Raw genomic sequence first — 19,208 nt, 5'->3', positions numbered from 1 at the left:
ACCCTCCCCTCTCTTTAGAGCAGGGGGTGCCCGGTTTAATGCTTGGGTTCTCCAATTGACTTCCGTTATACTCGGGTGCTCGGTAGATGTGTTCGGCCCGAGCCCCCAAACACTATGGTGCTCAATCAACACTACTCAGTATCCAAAAAAGTGAAAGCAGGAAAAGTTAAATTTAGCTGTGAGGACCTCCCATTTCTTTTGATTATCTTTAAGATGTTTCTACACCTTGACTGGAGACCACCTGTGGTAAATTCAGGTGATTGGACATGTCTATAGAAGTTCTCACAGCTGACAATGCATATCAGATATGTATTTTCCTTAGGATAAAGAAATAAAATGCTGCTTCCTATATAAGTATTTATAAGCTAAACCAAAGAGCAGAAAAAACATGAAACTTATAAGTACCCAGAAAAAAGTATTTTATTACATATTCAATATATAACAGACATCATACCGTTAAAAAAGAAGAAAGTGACAGAAAAAGCACCATCCCGGCTCTACACAGACCGCACTAGTTGTTAAATACAATGTAGTAAAAATGCTAAGTAAAACAATATCAAGAGGAATCAGCAGTAGCAGGATATGTACACACAGGCCCCAAGAGGCTAAAGGACACGATCCCAAATATAACAATGTAGTGAAGCCGACTCACCAAACAACTGGGCTGTGAGGACCAGGATGGCGCTACCCCGACGCGCGTTTCGGCGTGCCTTCGTCCGGGGGTTTATAAGCTAAACTGATTCATTAGTTACTAAAGATTCATCAACCTAAATATCCGTGAAAGAAAGGATTTTACAATATATTGTGGCATAGTTAATCAGAAGCAAGCAGATTTCACAGAATTTGCTACTCACGAGATAATGGTAAATACACACAATTCAATGATCATAATTAGCCATTAATCTACATGTTGTCAAGAGATAATTGTACTCAATCATTTTAGAATTCTGTAAAAGTCTTTATAGGTGACCCCAGATGATAGAAAATTAGAGTAATATAGTCAGTTGCATGAAAATAAGAGTTAAACTAATTTGTCAAGTACATATGTGCACATGTATAGTCATGGGACATTCACAGCCACAGAACTGCATCTCAACAGTTATTAAAAGTAGTGGTGAGGCAAGGGTTAAGAGCTGTAGCAGAAAAGACTGGACCACCAAAACCTGGAGCTCAGCCTCCTAAGAGGGGCTGGGCTTAGATACAACCTTCCTAGAAGGGAAGGAGATATGAGGCTGCGGTGGTCCCACACTCTGGAGCAGCAGCCAGTCAGAAGGGAGCTGTCCAGCTTTTCCTGAGTCTGAAGTCACTCAGGAGACAGCATCTTCCCAGGCCAAGCACTTCCAGGGGGGGCTGCAAAGCTACAACTTGTCTACACAAGGTAAAACAGCTTTCTTTTATGGCTCCTTCTTATGTACCTACATAACTCTACATTATTGCTATTTATCATCTATTTTACTGCCGACCTGGTGACCATATGGATAGTGTTTCTCCAGAATATACAGTCTATCTATCATCTATCTATTTATCTATCTATCTATCTATCTAATATCTATCTCATATCTATCTATCCATCATCTATCTATCTATGTATCTATGTATCTATCTATCTATCATCTATCTATTTATCTATCTAATATCTATCTATCTATATATCATCTATTTTTCTATCTATCTAATATCTATCTCATATCTATCTATCTCTTTCATACATATTATATATCTATCTATCTTATATATATACTATCAATCTATTTATCACTCTCTCTCATATCTATTACCTATCTATCTATCTATCTATCTATCTATCTATCTATCTATCATCGATCTCTTTATCTATCTAGATCTGTCTCTCCCATATATCTATCTACACTATAAATGTTTTATAAGATGAGCAAATTTCTTGAAATTAGTATTGTGTGTGATTCACCAAAGTTTTCAAAATTTTTTTATTCATGTCCGACTTATTTTTACTTAAATTAAATATGCTCCAGTTGTGCTAAAATCTGATATATAACACTCTAAGGTGAAAGAGAAAAAAAGAGCAAGAAAACCCTGATTTTTGGGGAAATTCAGGACGAATTCCGAATCAGTAGAATCAATTGACTCATCTTTAATATATTATAAAGAGAGTTTGTAGAAAAAAAAAAAGAATAACATAGTAACATAGTATATAAGGCTAAAAAAAGACATTTGTCCATCCAGTTCAGCCTGTTATCCTGCAAGTTGATCCAGAGGAAGGCAAAAAACCCTTGTGAGGTAGAAGCCAATTTTCCTCATTGTATGGGAAAAAATTCCTTCCCTACTCCAATCAGAATAACTCTCTGGATAAATGACCCCTCTCTAGTAGCTATAACCTGTAATATTATTACACTCCAGAAATACATCCAGGCCACTCTTTTAGTGAACTCATCATCACCACCTCCTCAGGCAGAGAGCTCCATAGTCTCACTGCTCTTACCGTGAAGAATCCTCTTTGATGTGTGCATCATTTTCAGTGAACTGTACAGTGCTTGAAGTAGGTAACGCTGATCTTGAAGTGACATCAAACACTTAGGTTGTTTTCAAGTTGTGGCAGAAGATCTTCTTCAGCACTATAAGGGGTGGTTTTGGAATGAAGTTCAGTTAGCTTGCCCCTATAGATATTCAACATTGCATTGGTTTAACAGGATGATTACCAATAGGTGAGGGGGATATGACTAGTGTCATCACAGCCCAGGGGTAAATGACACAGAAAGGCTGTGGGACGTATGAATGATCTGGAAAGCTTTTACAGGAACAGGGAGAAGGAACATTGGGTAGATGAGCGAGGAAGGGTGCGAGGTGCAAAGGTGGCGCCAGGCTAGAGCACTTACCTAACGCTTTGCCCCAGTAGAAAGAAAATCTACTTATGACTTACAATATTCACATATGTTAAGACATGAGGTCATCTTTAGTCCTTACACTGCAGACTTCATATATAATATTTGCTTATATTCTTCTTATAATGACTGCTGGCTTTAGATTAAAGGGCAATCATGTCATAAAGAGGGGAAGCTACTGATTGCTTTCCTGCCAGCAAATCAGCAAGCAGGGGCATGGAGCAGAATTGGGTTTCCCTGCAGCCGTGACAGTAGATTAGCTGCATGCTACTTCTTGTAGAAGGACCAATGCTGACAAGTGGTGTACATCATGGCAGGGGTCAGCAACCTCTGGCACCCCAACGGCTATTAAACTACAATTCCCAGTATGCTCCATTCACTTCTCTGTGGGTTTTCAGTTTGCATCCTGGGAATTGTAGTTTCATAACAGCTGGTGTGTCGGAGGTTGCTGACCCCTGCATTAGGGAAAGGCTACAGTATTTATGTAGTTCTTTAATTTGCGAAAGTCACTTCAAAAGCAACAAAAACAAAAGCTAACCCTTACTATAAGCGAGAAAGCATCTAAAAGGAAATTCATACAGCGGTAACTTACAGTACAAAGCCCGGATCAGATAAACTAGTAATCACAGCAAAGGTGGCTTCACACATCCAGTTTTTGGCACAGTTTTTGAAGCCAAAGCCAAAGCCAGGTGTGGATCGTAGAGAAAGAGGATACGATTCTCTCCTCCATAGAGGTCCTCCTTCTATTATCTGTTCCTGACTTTAGCTTTAAAAAAACTGCAGCTAAATACCTGAACGTGTAAACCCAGCCTTACCGTACAACTCCTAGCCATCTCAGTGAGTCTATCTATCTATTAGTCTATCTATTAGTCTATCTATCTATCTATTAGTCTATCTATCTATTAGTCTATCTATTAGTCTATCTATCTATCTATTAGTCTATCTATCTATTAGTCTATCTATCTATCTATCTATCTATCTATCTATCTATCTATCATACTATCTATTAGTCTATTCATCCATCTATCTATCTATCTATCTATCTATCTATCTATCTATCTATCTATCTATTAGTCTATCTATCTATCCATCTATCTATTAGTCTATCTATCTATTAGTCTATCTATCTATCTATCTATCTATCTATCTATCTATTAGTCTATCTATCTATCTATCTATCTATTAGTCTATCTATCTATCTATCTATCTATCTATCTATTAGTCTATCTATCTATCTATCTATCTATCTATCTATCTATCTATCTATCTATTAGTCTATCTATCTATTAGTCTATCTATCTATCTATCTATCTATCTATCTATCTATCTATCTATCATACTATCTATTAGTCTATTCATCCATCTATCTATCTATCTATCTATCTATCTATCTATCTATCTATTAGTCTATCTATCTATCCATCTATCTATTAGTCTATCTATCTATTAGTCTATCTATCTATCTATCTATCTATCTATTAGTCTATCTATCTATCTATCTATCTATCTATCTATCTATTAGTCTATCTATCTATCTATCTATCTATCTATCTATCTATCTATTAGTCTATCTATCTATTAGTCTATCTATCTATCTATCTATCTATCTATCTATCTATCTATCTATCTATCTATCTATTAGTCTATCTATCTATCTATTAGTCTATCTATCTATCTATCTATCTATCTATCTATCTATCTATCTATCTATTAGTCTATCTATCTATTAGTCTATCTATCTATCTATCTATCTATTAGTCTATCTATCTATCTATCTATCTATCTATCTATCTATCTATCTATTAGTCTATCTATCTATTTATTAGTCTATCTATCTATCTGCAATGCAAAAAACTAAGTTAGACCAGCACCTCCAAACAATAAAAAAAAAGGGTCACAGGTGCCAGCTACCATGCAAAGTCTCTATCTATCTATCTATCTATCTATCTATCCATCCATCTATGGATTCGTGCCTGGAATCCAGAAGGAATTGCACCTAACTTCATGTTTTAGGAGAGTGATGCTGTTGTTTTTTGTTTTTGTATCTATCTATCTATCTATCTATCTAATCTCTCACTCTGTCTATGATCTGTGAAAATCTGACTACAGCATGTGCTTTCCTTTGTAAGCTCCCTAATCTCTATAGGGGCACTATTGCTGAAACGCTTTTACTGATCTCATGGGAGCCATTTGCATTATATAACTGAATAAAGTAGCAATAATACGGTTAGATACATTGGTGTATAACAGTAATGTCTTGATATAAAGGATGAATAAATGAATAGTTTTCTCTCTCCATAAAACAGAAAGATCGGCACGGCTCACTTCTATGGGTATATGTATATAATGAGCTCAGAGATTACCCGCAAAGCCCTGTGAAAGTTTACACTCTGGCAATGAGTGCTCAGTGGGGGTCAAGATCCCCAGCAAAGACCACATAAAGAAGCATTACCCACAGCACGTCAGTCACAGTGCAGGCAGGTATACATTCACGAATCCATACCTGCTTGCACAACAATAAAGAAAAGTGCTGTGGATAATACTTCTTTAAGTGGATATTTGTCTCTATACTGTATAATACTTTATATGCTTTTGAAATCATCTATAAAAATGTAAAAACTTTAAGGGAATCTGTCTCCACTATTATCTGCAGTAATACATGAGTAGTACTGGAGATGAGGAGTCCTGGATGCTACTTTTTATTTTCCTACTGCCCCCTCCCTTTCCCCGCTGTCAGTGTTTAAAGCTGCATTGAAATAAATTGCTGGAACGAACTGTGCATGCTCACAGTAGTCCCCTCCATTGTGTTAGCAGTCCGAACTGTGCCTATCAGTGCAGCTTTGAGTGCAGACAGTGGGAGAACTGTGAGGGGCGAGAAAATAAAAAATTGAGATCTGGATTTCTTTACTGTAGTACAACTCATATATTTTATCTGATTATAGTCCAGACTTATGGAGACAGATTCCTTTTACTGTTATATGGGTTACATATGATTCATAATACAGTACGTACTAGATTATAATAAAGTTCTACTGATTTTGTCATTTATAGCAGGGGTCATTTCAGACTGCTGAGATGTCGGAGATGGTGAGTGTACATGGATGGATGGAAGAGGCTCTGAGTTCTCAAGATGAGATGCAAGAAACCGATCAAAGACAGTCTGCATATGACATGCTATCAGGTCTCAGTCATGAAGAACATGGGAGTATTGATGGAGAAGATGATGAAGAAGAAGAGGATGATGGAGAAAAGCCAAAAAAGAGAGGTCCAAAGAAAAAGAAGATGACCAAGGCAAGGATTGAGAGGTTCCGTGTGAGGAGAGTAAAAGCTAATGCCAGGGAGCGCTCAAGAATGCATGGACTGAATGATGCACTAGATAACCTGAGGCGGGTAATGCCTTGCTACTCTAAAACACAAAAGTTGTCCAAAATTGAGACTCTTAGACTGGCAAGAAATTACATATGGGCATTATCTGAGGTCCTAGATCAAGGGCAAACTGCAGAAGGGAAAGGTTTTATGGAAATGCTCTGTAAAGGACTCTCACAGCCTACCAGCAACCTAGTAGCTGGCTGTCTACAACTAGGACCCCAGCCCATGTTCTTGGAAAAGCATGAAGATAAGTCAAGCATTTGTGACTCATCACTTGCTTCTCATGTCTACAGTTACCAGTCTCCTGGTCTGCCAAGTCCTCCATATGGTAATATTGAAGCACACCACTTGCACCTGAAGCCTGCAACTTTCAAAACTGTTATGGACCCAATGGTAAACCATACCTTAACTTGTACAACACCTCCTTACGATGGTGCCCTTACTCCTCCACTGAGCATTACTGGCAACTTTTCCTTGAAACAAGATGGATCACCAGACTTGGACAAATCCTATGCCTTCCGATCACATTATCCTTCACTTGCTTCTCATGGTCATGCCTCACACTTTCAAACTGCTGTTCCCAGATATGAAATTCCCATTGACATGGCCTATGAAGCGTACCCACATCATACGATTTTTACTGAGTAACTTAAAACTTACACTAACTTTATATCACCATGATTAAGCCAGAACTTTTATCTTCAACTCCAGGCATAGTAAGATGCCACCATCACCTCAAAATGCCTCCTCTGACTCTTTAGTATAGTTAGCAGGTATTGCTACTGTGTCCATGAATCTGGGTGTCTTTTGCATATTAATTTTAGGATGCTTGCTATCTCTGTATGGTTTCTTGCCAGTGCACATTTTCTGATTTTGTATGACTTGAGCAGGGACATCAACATTTAGCTATTCTTGTTATATACCTGCAAAAAAAATTCAGCATTTAAAGCACAATGAGTACATTCCCATGTCCCTTTCCATTCCTAGCGAGGGTAGAATATTTTCAACCAATCTTAAATGAGGAGCATACAAAATACAACAGTCGGTGTATCATTGATATTACCATTGCATTTAGTTTGACAAAATCAACATCATAAGACTAAGAAGGCCATTTATCATTCTATTTACATCAGGTTTGGTTTATTTGGCAGTTATTTGCTGCAGGATATGTTGCACGTCTTTTTTTGCATAAAATTTTGACCACTTTCACCATATTTTACCACCAAAATGGTCTATGTTTTAGGACCAGTTCTGTGTTTTGGCCTGTTTCAAGGAGCATTTACTTTTGTAAATGTCGCATCTCTATGCCAGGCAAACCCCTGGTGTACTTTTTAAGATGTAGGCGTACACCACATTGCACTTGTGCCAAATATAGTATGACTGCATACCATTTCATAAATTTGGCGCAACCTCACAAAGCAAAGGCAGACTTAAGACTAACACCAAAACCACCGCAAGTCTTTGCAGATAAACAATTTGCACTTTGCTGTGTGAGAACATTCATAATTGATGATTGAGATCAAAGTTTGTTTTGTGCTAGAATATTGTGTCAGTGCCATTTTTAGTGTACGCCAAATTTATGATTTGGATTCTTAAATGTGTAAAGATCTTTTCTAAAGTGGTGACCGGAAAATGCGACACTTTGTATCACAAAACTCCTTATTTGTGACACAATGAGGCTTTATACTATGAGAATTTTACACCAATTTTTCGAGCACCTTGGAGGTGGCACATGTTTTTGTCCAAAACATGTGCCAAAAAAACCTGACAAAAATTTCACCTAAACAAGGTGCAAAATAGCACTAGGCATAAAGTTGGCATAAAAGTTGTCTAAAAACCTAGGATGTCTGAGATGAAATAAAATTGTGGCGTACACACTTCTTATATTTGACACAGCAAGCCCGCACCGAAAATTCTGGTGCAAATCAAGACACTTTCCAGGCACAGTGACGTTGAAAAATACCCCCAATATTTCTACAATCAGTTCCAAACAGATCTGTTCTCCAAATACAATCCAAATACGTATATTATGATTATGATATACAACCATTTCAGCATCATTCCTTTATGCAGTACTGTTCAAATATAGGTATTTTTATATCCAACGCTCTGTTCAAATAGATAGTCTTTCCCTTACATCCAGAATAGCCAGAATAGAGCAGGAACCCTGACGTAAATCTTACAGACCTCTTAATAAGTCAATGTGATTCACTGGAAATGGATATCATATAAGTCATGGCTTCATAAAAAATGGAAGCCATGAAAGTAATGTGTACCAAGCCAAATAATTGTGCTGTATATATGCTGTACCAGCAACCACACAGTGAAAATCAAACACAAGTAGATCGACTGAACACAACATTAGTGAAGCACGTCTAATTTATTTTTTAATTTATTTTGTTACAATGTTTATTATATGATGTGTAAAGTTAGAAGCTGAACCCATTTGTTGTATGAATTATTGCTTTTTGATATTATTGTTTTATATGTTTTATTTGTCTTCTGTTGCATTTTTTATTTATTCATGTTATGTTTAATTTATATTATTTATTTTAATTTATTTTTGCATGGTGTGCTGTTTCCTTATTCATTGAATACAATGTAAAGGTCATGACCCCCTAAATCCAGTCAACGATGTCTTATGTTTAACTACTCCATTAACATGAGGCAAATTATGCAAGAAGTGAACTACAACCTAGGCACTGTTTTAGAATTTTTTTTATAATTTTTTCAAATCTTCATACTAGACCGGGTATTGAATCAGTATCTCTAGGCAGAGTTGTTTGCATCCATATTATAACTTTAGTCCTCACACCTGCTGTAGTTCTATGGTGATCTTAGTTCGGTTCAGTGAAACCATGTAGTGCATTACAGAGAGGTGAAGCTGGCCTTAGTCTAAGCTTCATTATTTTATCCGTGTAAATCAAAAATGGTGTCATCGAGCAATTGCTTGACCATTATTTAGCAATTATCTTGACTTTTGAAAGATATAATTTATCCTGTTTGCTAATCCAATAATTATTTGGAAAAAATTTTATTTAAAAAAGAAATAAAAATTAGGATTTTAGTAGAAACACTAAGGGGGACATTTATCAAATCTGCTATGTCCATTTTTAGTGTAAAAATGTGCATTTTGGACTTTCGATGAGTTTGCCACTTTTAGAAGTATAGTGAAAAGTTGGTTGGGAATACAGATTAGAACACTTGTATATGTCTCATTTATGAGACTTTTTAAAAAGTTGTAAAAATGTTGGTTCGCCAGGCAACCCTGGAGTGCTTTCACTGACATTGGTGAAACCACACACGTGCCAAATTTAATAAAAACAAGTGCCATCTTCATGAATTTGGCACAAGTGTGCAAAGCAACTTCAGTCTTAAAAATGGCCTCAAATGCAAATACAATGATAAAATGCCCCTCCCCCGGAATTCCTAAAAGCTGGCCTTGGAGCTTACTTAGGTCTATAAGAAAAGCACATCACTAACGCTATGCAATTTGTATTCTTCTTCTAGCCATGGATCTTTTTGTGTTCCCTCTTGCCTACTGTCCGTTCTTGCAAACTCTGCCATTTTATAACCGTCTGCTTCTTACCCCATTACCCCGTTAGAATAATGCATTACATTTTGTGTAGACATACATGCAAATATTGGTATTCTTAAGGATGAAACCGGTCATAAAGACAATTCCTGAGACCTCTGTTTTATACGGATATAGAAAAAGTTTTATTCTTTTGTAAAGAAATTCAAAATCATTTTTGACACCAATAAAGATGTAAAACTTGCTCATTGTGGTTATATGCTATTTCCATGAATTACCTTTGCTGTGTGAACACAGGGTCTTTAGTTCCAGTGCCATCAGTGCTGCTATTTCGCTAGATTGGGCAACTGCCAGGTGCCAGCTGATTGTCTCCCACACAGATCTGGCGTCCAGATATGCTTCTATCACAATTAAAATAACATGTTAAATCAGGAAAATACAGAAAGCACAAGGCTGGGTTCACATCTTCTGCAAACAAAAAAATATCCAAATATGCTGCATACAGAGCATGCTGTGGATTTTCAAATGTGTCCCCATGCCTTAAAAGATTTGTTTCTGCGGGGTGTGATATTTTTGAAAACCCCATCCACTTGCATTGTTACTGTACACTGTTGCAGATTTTGAGTGAAACTCCAAAATTAAAATCCACAAGTATGCCAGACATGAAGCCAGCTTTGCTGGTCAGTTAGAGTGGGGGTCTACAGTATTTGGTTGATTACGTTCCTTGGAACGTGCTTCATACGTATTTGTGCTTGCTGTAAAACAGTGTATAAAGGATATTTCACATAAGCACCCAGAATGCTGATAGAACAGAGCACATTTATAGCTTGGGGTCCTCCTAAAGTTGAAATAAGTGGGAACTAAGATTTCCTATAATTCTCAAACCTGATGAATCCATTCTATTACTGCATTCCTACTGGACACCTTTTACGCTTAGCCTCATAATCATAGTGAAATTTCCATAGCTCCGATTGGCTAACCAGGATCGGGGGAGCTGGATGGTGTATGTGGCAGCTCCGGTCCTCCTGATTGATCCGAGGCTGCTGCATATTAGTTCGTATGATAGGAACACAGTAAAATTCTCATTGACTCCAGTGCTAATGTATTGGGGTCTATGAGAGAAGCGATCTAATGATTGATTGTTCAAGTTCCCTAAAGGAACTATAAAAAAGTGTAGCAAAACAAAAAAGTTTTTAAAAATATTAAACCCCCCCCTTTACCCAAAAATGAGAATAAAAATACATAAACAATTAAAACAGTAAACATTATGGGCATCGCCACGTCCGATAATGCAGTACTATTAAAATATTAAAATATTTATCCTATATGGCAAATGGTGAAATGGGAAAAGAATTGGTCAGTTTTATCACATAGGAAATGCTGTAAAAACAAAACCGATAAAACTGCGGCAGAATTGTGTTTGTTTTATAATTCCACCCCATTTAAAAAAATTTCCCCGCTTCCCACTGCATTGTTATGCAACCGTAAATGGTGCCATTACAACTTGTCCCACAAAAAAACAAGCCCTCATATGGCTATGTGAATGAAAAAATTAATAAAAAGCTATGGCTTTGGGAAGGCTGGGAGTTAAAAACAAAAATGAAAAAAACTAAAAAACGGAAAATTGCCCAGTCATTAAGGGTTAATAAAGTATCAACTTGAAACAGATTGGTAGTACTTAATCTCATAACATTTGTGACATATCAGTATTAATATTAATCGCAAATATTTAGAATATAGTGATATATATTCGTAATTTCGAATATTCTAGATTTTGTTTTCATCAGTAACCTCCCTTCTTGCTTGTGGGCCAATGAGAAGGCTGCAATGTCTGAGCTTAGCAACATCCCTAGCAACCAATAGGACAGTTTCCTACCCCTTACTATATAAGAACCTCCCCAGCAGCCATTTTCTGAGAGAGAGCAGTGTCATTGCTGTGCTCTGTGCTTTCCACACTACATTAGATAGATAGCTAATATATATATAATACAGATAGTCAGTGTAGGTTATATCCTGATATAGTGTAGCTGTTGCAGTGCAGGGTGTTAGCTAATGTGATAGGTTCTGCTGTCTATATATACATGTAGGCCTGCTAAAATGTGAAGTTTCACGTATTGCACCAAAATATTCACATCATCAGTGCCAATTAGCGCAATCGTAAATATATTGGAGCACTCTAGCTGCATATAAAGCCATTTTTAATGTTCTGCCGTGCCAACCATTTTCTCCAGTCTCAGGAAACTTTTAGCAGCTTGGAAAATATAGCAAAAGTGACCCACGCCTGTATTTCGTGCGCATTAAGCGCATATTACATTGCCGATTTTTCGCAATCAAGAAAATAATTTCGAATTCGCAAATAAATGAAAAATATTTGCCAAAATATTCGTGAAATATCACAAATTCAAATATAGCCCCTGACGCCCATTAGAGATGGCCTTGCTGTTCGCCCGGCGGTCGTTTCGCGGCGAACTTTGCGTGTTCGCAATTTGCTGAACATGCGAACATATGGAGATATTCGCGCCCCCCATATTCTTTTACATTGGGAAGAACTTTGACCCATGACACATCCATCAGGCGGTACAGGACAGCCAATTGAGACGTTTCTGCACATGGACATACCCCCTACCTTATAAATAAACCTGATCTGGCTGACATTTTACATTCAGTATTTTGCCAGTGTAGGGAGAGGTTGCCGTGTCAAGCAGGGACAGACTGTTAGGGACACCAAACGCTAGCTAATAGGGCCACAAAAGTCATTTTAAGGACTGGTATAGGTGTGCTATCGATAGGTGTGATACACAGAGGGGTGCGATATACTTATTATATACTTTTATAATGAGTCAAAAACACATAGATCTATATAGTGCTCACCTGGAAGTCAGGGGCCTAGGGGCTAGGGGCTTACTAGGGCCATTTTTATATAGGGTAAGGTTCCGGGCGGGGTTTCTCTGATCAGGGCGGGTGGTCTGTGGTTAGGCTATCAGGGCCAGAATAGCACCCCCTGTAGGGCAATATTAGGGACAGTTCTTTGCCCACCCTGTCCTTCAATACCACATCATCATCTAGCCCAGGGATGGATGTTTTTTGCTTTCCCTCCGGGATTCATGGATGTGCACTGGAACCCCCCGGATTGTGGTAGGACATATGGTTTCTGATTTAGTGCCGCCGAGCACTTGTTATTGCCTACCACATCTATGGTTTTTGCTTAAATTTAATAATTTAATTTATTTTTATTTTTAAGGGATATCTTTTCCATTCACACATCCGCAAACTGGGTCCGCATCCGTTCCGCAATTTTGCGGAACAGGTGCAGACCCATTCATTTTCAATGGGGCCGGAATGTGCTGTCCGCATCCGCATTTGCGGATCCGCACTTCCACATCCATGCTTCTGTTTCCGCAAAAACTAGAACATGTCCTATTCTAGTCCGCAATTGCAGACAAGATTAGGCATTTTCTATTATAGTGCCGGCGATGTGCGGTCTGCAAATTGCAGAATGCAAAAATAAAAGACGTGTGAATGGACCCTCATAGTAACATTATTAAAGGTTATGTTTTATCTTTATGTATATTCTAATGGATTGCCTTCCATGTACAATGTTATAATATACTTTCTATGTTAGAAAGCATATTATAGTGCATTTGTATTGGGCGGCAGTTGTGTGCGGTTCTGCTGCGATACTGCAGGTATATAGAGGGACAAGCGTTATTGGAACAAATAATTTCTACTGGTGTGATATACCAGTCGTCCCCCAAAAAAACTGATTGAAGCGGGGTGTTATATACCAATACACTTTATTTATAGTGCATTTGGGTTCTGTATAGTGCATTTGCTCATGCGCGTACGCGAAAATTATATTGCCGATATTTCGCATTGAAAAAATTATGAATGGAGATCGCAAATTCGAATAATACATCTGGTAATTCACTGTCTATGTTGTGGGACTATTTGTGCACTTCTAGTAATTATTTCTTTGCTGCAAATATGAGCTGAAGGTTTTTCAGGTTCGCCTGCCATTAAAATGAATAGGACCCGCCGCAAACTTGCGGTTCGCGAACATTTGATCGTGTTTGTGCGATCGCGAACCGTCCCGGCAGATGTTCGTCCATCACTACTACTGCTCATCACTAATCAGTATCAGTAGCAGGATCCTGTGTCCAGCTCGGGTGGTAGGATTATTTTCTTGTGCCAAATCCACCAAATCTAGTGAGTTTTTCTTCTGTTGATACATTCACATCATGCAGCACCTGAAGTAAGGCGGTATTATATCGATATTGTCAGTAACATTTGTGTAACTGAATGCAGAATGTATTCAATGTCAGTTTAAGCCAAGTACCAGGAAATCTGTGAAAAAAGAAGGAGTAAACAGGGATCTTGGCTTGTAGTCTGTATTCATGAATACACTGGAGTCGTGATAGGCAAGATCGTGCTTGGAAACCAAATTCAAGTACACTGCATAGTACAACGCTTGAGTACTTTATGTGCCCAGGTAAGTAAACTTCACTTATATTGTCCAAGAGAACCCTTATTAAAGCATGCCCACAGACATATGTTGCCTTAATTTACTGAAGCCTTGAGATATAGAATTATTGAGAATGAGATGGAAAATGTCCCTTTAGCCCCATGTACTTTTCTATATATTCAGTTCTAGAACATTTAGCATATCTTCTGTTTTCAGTAGCTGCAGCCCCTTGTTATGGCACATCTACAGGTAAGACTAGGTATTAAAGAGGTTATCTAACCCCTAAAATGACCCCCCCCAAATGCCCAGGCTCCTCATACAGGTTATGTGGGTGGGGGGGGGGAAGTTGGGGGTACAGCCAATACCAGTCCGCGAAGTTCCTATTCTTATTTAAAAACATTCCATTAGTTACACAGTGACCATATAACCAAAATACCCTGAAATTACATGTCATTTAACCCCTTTGATTTTAATGTTTCCATTTTAGTAATCCATCTAGTCTCATGTTGCAATAATTTACGTATATTATCTTTTCTTGGGTGATTAATTGTGTCCTTTAAATATTTGGTTACAATTCAAACAGGATAGGCATGGGAATGTGCCTTTTTTTGTGTGGCAACTAACGATTGCCGATCTTTCTTTTGTAATTTTATATCCCCCTTAGTCAATTCATTTCCTATTGTTTGCCCTTTTCGATATTCAAAATTAGGTTTTAATTTAAACAATCTTCCATACTTCTTATCATGTTTTAGTATATCCCAATATTTATTGATACTTTTTTTTAATCAATGTTGCATGACAATCATACGTACCAATATATACAGGGCGGTCTTTTGCGTTTTTAGTAGTTTTCCTAACGAATAAAGTGTCTCTTGGAACTTGGTCCACTTCTTTTTTTATATTATCAATCATGTTTTTGGATTTTTGTGTCAATACATTTTTTGTGTCAATAATTTTTTTTGTTTTGTGTAATTATGATATGTTTTTGTTATACGTTTAGCACGTATTAACTGACTTTTTGGTATGCCTCGAAAAATATGTCGGGCGTGGTGACTGGTATAAAGTAATATATTGTTACGATCAGTAGGTTTAGAATATAATATGGTGTTAAAACCCCCTTTGTCATCTTTCGCAATTTTCACATCCAAAAATTGTATAGTGGTAGGATGATAATGTAACAGAAATTTAATTGATTTGTGGCATGTATTCAGATATTCAATAAATGTCAAAAGGGATTGTTCAGTGTCTTTCCATAATAAAAAAATATTGTCCACATAGCGTAGCCCTGGGCCATATGAAATTTTCTTCATACATAGCCATAAAAATGTTTGCAAAACTTGGTGCTGCGGAGGACCCCATCGAAGTCCTCCGCAGCTGCAAGTAATGAGTATCATCAAATCTAAAATCATTTTTAGTTAGAACAAATTCCAAGAGATTCTTGAGACTATGGTTCTGTTATCCATTGTTGCATCTTGCTTGTGTCACGGCTGAGGATGGGGAAAACTCTCAGCCGTGCGATGCCAGAAGATGTTAGGCTGCTCGGCCAGGACGACAGGATTAGGGAGCAGGTCACCTCCTAAAGCGTCCCTAACCTGACCCTAACTCCTAGCTGCATGGGCCGACCTTTAAGGTAGGAGGACCCATGCTCAGGAACCTCGGATCCCTAACTCACCCTCCGACCGGTCCCTGGACTAGGAGTCAGGGTAAGACGGCCTGTTCCTTCTGGACACGGAGGAACAGGGGTCTCACTGGCCAAGCTGCAGGGAAAAGGGGAAACACAAACAGTCTTACGGATATGGCAGGTGAACCGAACTAGTTCCACCTACCTGCCACAGCCTTGCTGACTGGATCCCTGTGCTGGCAAGCTGATGTCCACACAACCTGAGATGAACCCAGCAACCACACATCCACGCACAGGAACCCAGATCCGTGAGCTGCAATAAAGAAGCATAAAGACAAACACATCTTCTAAACACCAAACGACATTATTTTATGACCAGAAGGGTGGCCCCCACTGGCAGTTGGTAAATAACCAGGAGGATGTCTCCAGCAAGCATGGCTGAAGCAACCCTCACCGACTACTGCCTTCAACAGAGGCTTTATACGGCCAAGAAGCCACACCCAACAGTCAGACACACCCAGTGACTTACACACTGGGAAGGGAGTTAACCCTTCCAGCATCAGGGAAGGGAAACACAAACTAAAAGGGAAAGTGTCCAACTCAAGAACACACTGTGGCTGTTGCCGCAGGCAACGACATGGGTGGCAACCATGTCCTGGGAGTCAGCCCGAAGGCCGGGACACTGCCACCACATGTACACAACCAACCAAACGTTGCCACGGGCAACCATAGAAGGGAAGATGTCAGTGCACACCAAACATACAAAAGTGCATACATACACACACACAACTCCAAGGCAACCGCACACATACCTGTTGTCCGCGGCAACCGCACCTGAGGCAAACAGCAAAATGCCTCCAGCTGCGGTTGACACAACAACCCAAACCGCGGGCAACTGTATGCGGCTCCCAAGGAGTCACGGCCATAAACATGGTCGTGACAGCTGGAGGATTTCTCTGACGCACTGGAGGCCTTCCCGCTGTGGGATGTTAGTATAAAGGCTCTGTACATCAAGGGTACATAAATATGTCACTCCTTCACTAGTTTCTTTATCTAGTCTACACCAAAAAATCTGTAGTGTCTAGAAGGCACCTGTTTAATTTTTTAACCTATTTTTGTAAAAAAGAATCTATGTAAATCGATATGGGTTGCAAGAGAGTACCCATACATGAAACAATGGGGCATCTTGGAGGATTTACTTGATCTTTATGAATCTTGGGAAGCAGATAAAGAATCGGCACTTTAGGGTGTTCACATAATAATGCATTTGCTGTTTTATCGTTTATAATGTCAGCATTAGTATATTCAGCTTATAGTATCTTTAGTTCTTTTATGATTGTAATAGTGGGATTACTTTTTAATTTTTTATAAGTATTTTCATCACTAAGTTGTGTGCCTCTGCTATATATGCTTCCCGGTTCATAACCACGATCGCTCCTCTTTTGTCCGCTCTTTTTATAACTATTGATGTATCTTTCTGTAATGCTTCCAAAGCTATTCTTTCTTCCTTTGTACAATTATTTTCATTTTTTGGAGCTTCAGACCATTCTGATATAACCTCGCTGATGACTGCTTGTTCAAAAGATTTTAACATATCACATGGCACATCCGGGTCAAATGCACCGCCTCTCTTCAAATTAAGGGGCAGTTCATTTAAAGGGGACATGTCAGGTTTAGCTGTTACATATTTCTCTGTCCAAAACATTTTAATACGCAATTGTCTGCAAAATTTATAAAAATCCACCCAAAAAATAAAAATCTGTAACATTATTTGGCACAAAGCCTAAACCTTTTTCCAACACTGAATATTCATGATCAGTTAGTGTTCGATCAGAAATATTAACAACGAGCAATTATTTTATTTCTTATTTGTCTTTCCTTGTTTCGATATCTGTTTCATTATATTGTCTTCTCTTTCTATTTCTGAATGACCGCTGTACTCTAATCCCCTTGTTGTATCGGAGTATTTTTGTTGTATATCTTTATTGTAAACATGTCATGGACGTTCCCGTGGCAGGTACCAGGAGATCGGAGAGCAAAATTAGGGTCAATGGACAACGTAATCCCCTGGGAATGTGCTGGACTTTAATATATCGCTGGTATGTATGAAGAAAATTTCATTTTTGGCCCAGGAAAATTACAAACTACGTCAACATGGCTACGCTATCTGGACGATATATTTTTTTTTATGGAAAGACACTGAACAATCCCTTTTGACATTTATTGAATATCTGAATACATGCCACAAATCAATTACATTTCAGTTACATTATCTACCTAGCACTATACAATTTTTGGATGGTGAAATTACGAAAGATGATAAAGGGGATTTTAACACCATATTATATTCTAAACCTACTGATCGTAACAATTGTGAGGTAGTGACGGGCCTCATGGCTGCTAGGGGAGATTCATGGCAGGAGTTTCCATGTCTTCCCCGTCAGTCATCAGTTCTGAGGCAGCACCAGGTGCCACAATTAGAGTTGAGCGAACACCTGGATGTTCGGGTTCGAGAAGTTCGGCCGAACATCCCGGAAATGTTCGGGTTCGGGATCCGAACCCGATCCGAACTTCGTCCCGAACCCGAACCCCATTGAAGTCAATGGGGACCCGAACTTTTCGGCACTAAAACGGCTGTAAAACAGCCCAGGAAAGGGCTAGAGGGCTGCAAAAGGCAGCAACATGTAGGTAAATCCCCTGCAAACAAATGTGGATACGGAAATTAATTAAAATAAAAATTAAATAAATAAAAATTAACCAAAATCAATTGGAGAGAGGTTCCATAGCAGAGAATCTGGCTTCCCGTCACCCACCACTGGAACAGTCCATTCTCAGATATTTAGGCCCCGGCACCCAGGCAGAGGAGAGAGGTCCCGTAACAGACAATCTGGCTTCATGTCAGCAGAGAATCAGTCTTCATGTCATAGCAGAGAATCAGGCTTCACGTCACCCACCACTGTAAGAGTCCATTTTCATAAATTTAGGCCCAGCACCCAGGCAGAGGAGAGAGGTCCCGTAACAGACAATCTGGCTTCATGTCAGCAGAGAATCAGTCTTCATATCATAGCAGAGAATCTGGCTTCCCGTTACCCACCACTGGAACAGTCCATTCTCAGATATTTAGGCCCCGGCACCCAGGCAGAGGAGAGAGGTCCCGTAACAGACAATCTGGCTTCATGTCAGCAGAGAATCAGTCTTCATATCATAGCAGAGAATCAGGCTTCACGTCAGCCACCACTGCAACAGTCCATTGTCATAAATTCAGGCCCAGCACCCAGGCAGAGGAGAGAGGTCCCGTAACAGACAATCTGGCTTCATGTCAGCAGAGAATCAGTCTGCATGTCATAGCAGAGAATGAGGCTT

General features: G+C 38.8%; 1 protein-coding gene across 1 annotated transcript; it reads left to right on the top strand.

Moving 5' to 3' along the window:
• The first annotated feature begins 5,920 nt into the window (after positions 1-5,920).
• Positions 5,921-6,875, top strand: NEUROD4 (neuronal differentiation 4). Its single transcript, XM_044288167.1, has one exon. The coding sequence runs from the start codon at positions 5,934-5,936 to the stop codon at positions 6,873-6,875; it is 942 nt and encodes a 313-aa protein (XP_044144102.1). The 5' UTR covers positions 5,921-5,933.
• Positions 6,876-19,208: the final 12,333 nt, after the last annotated feature.

Source organism: Bufo gargarizans, chromosome 3 (genome assembly GCF_014858855.1).
Source record: "Bufo gargarizans isolate SCDJY-AF-19 chromosome 3, ASM1485885v1, whole genome shotgun sequence".
In the NCBI taxonomy this organism is placed as follows: domain Eukaryota; kingdom Metazoa; phylum Chordata; class Amphibia; order Anura; family Bufonidae; genus Bufo; species Bufo gargarizans.
This window is presented reverse-complemented; position numbering and strand designations above follow the sequence as displayed.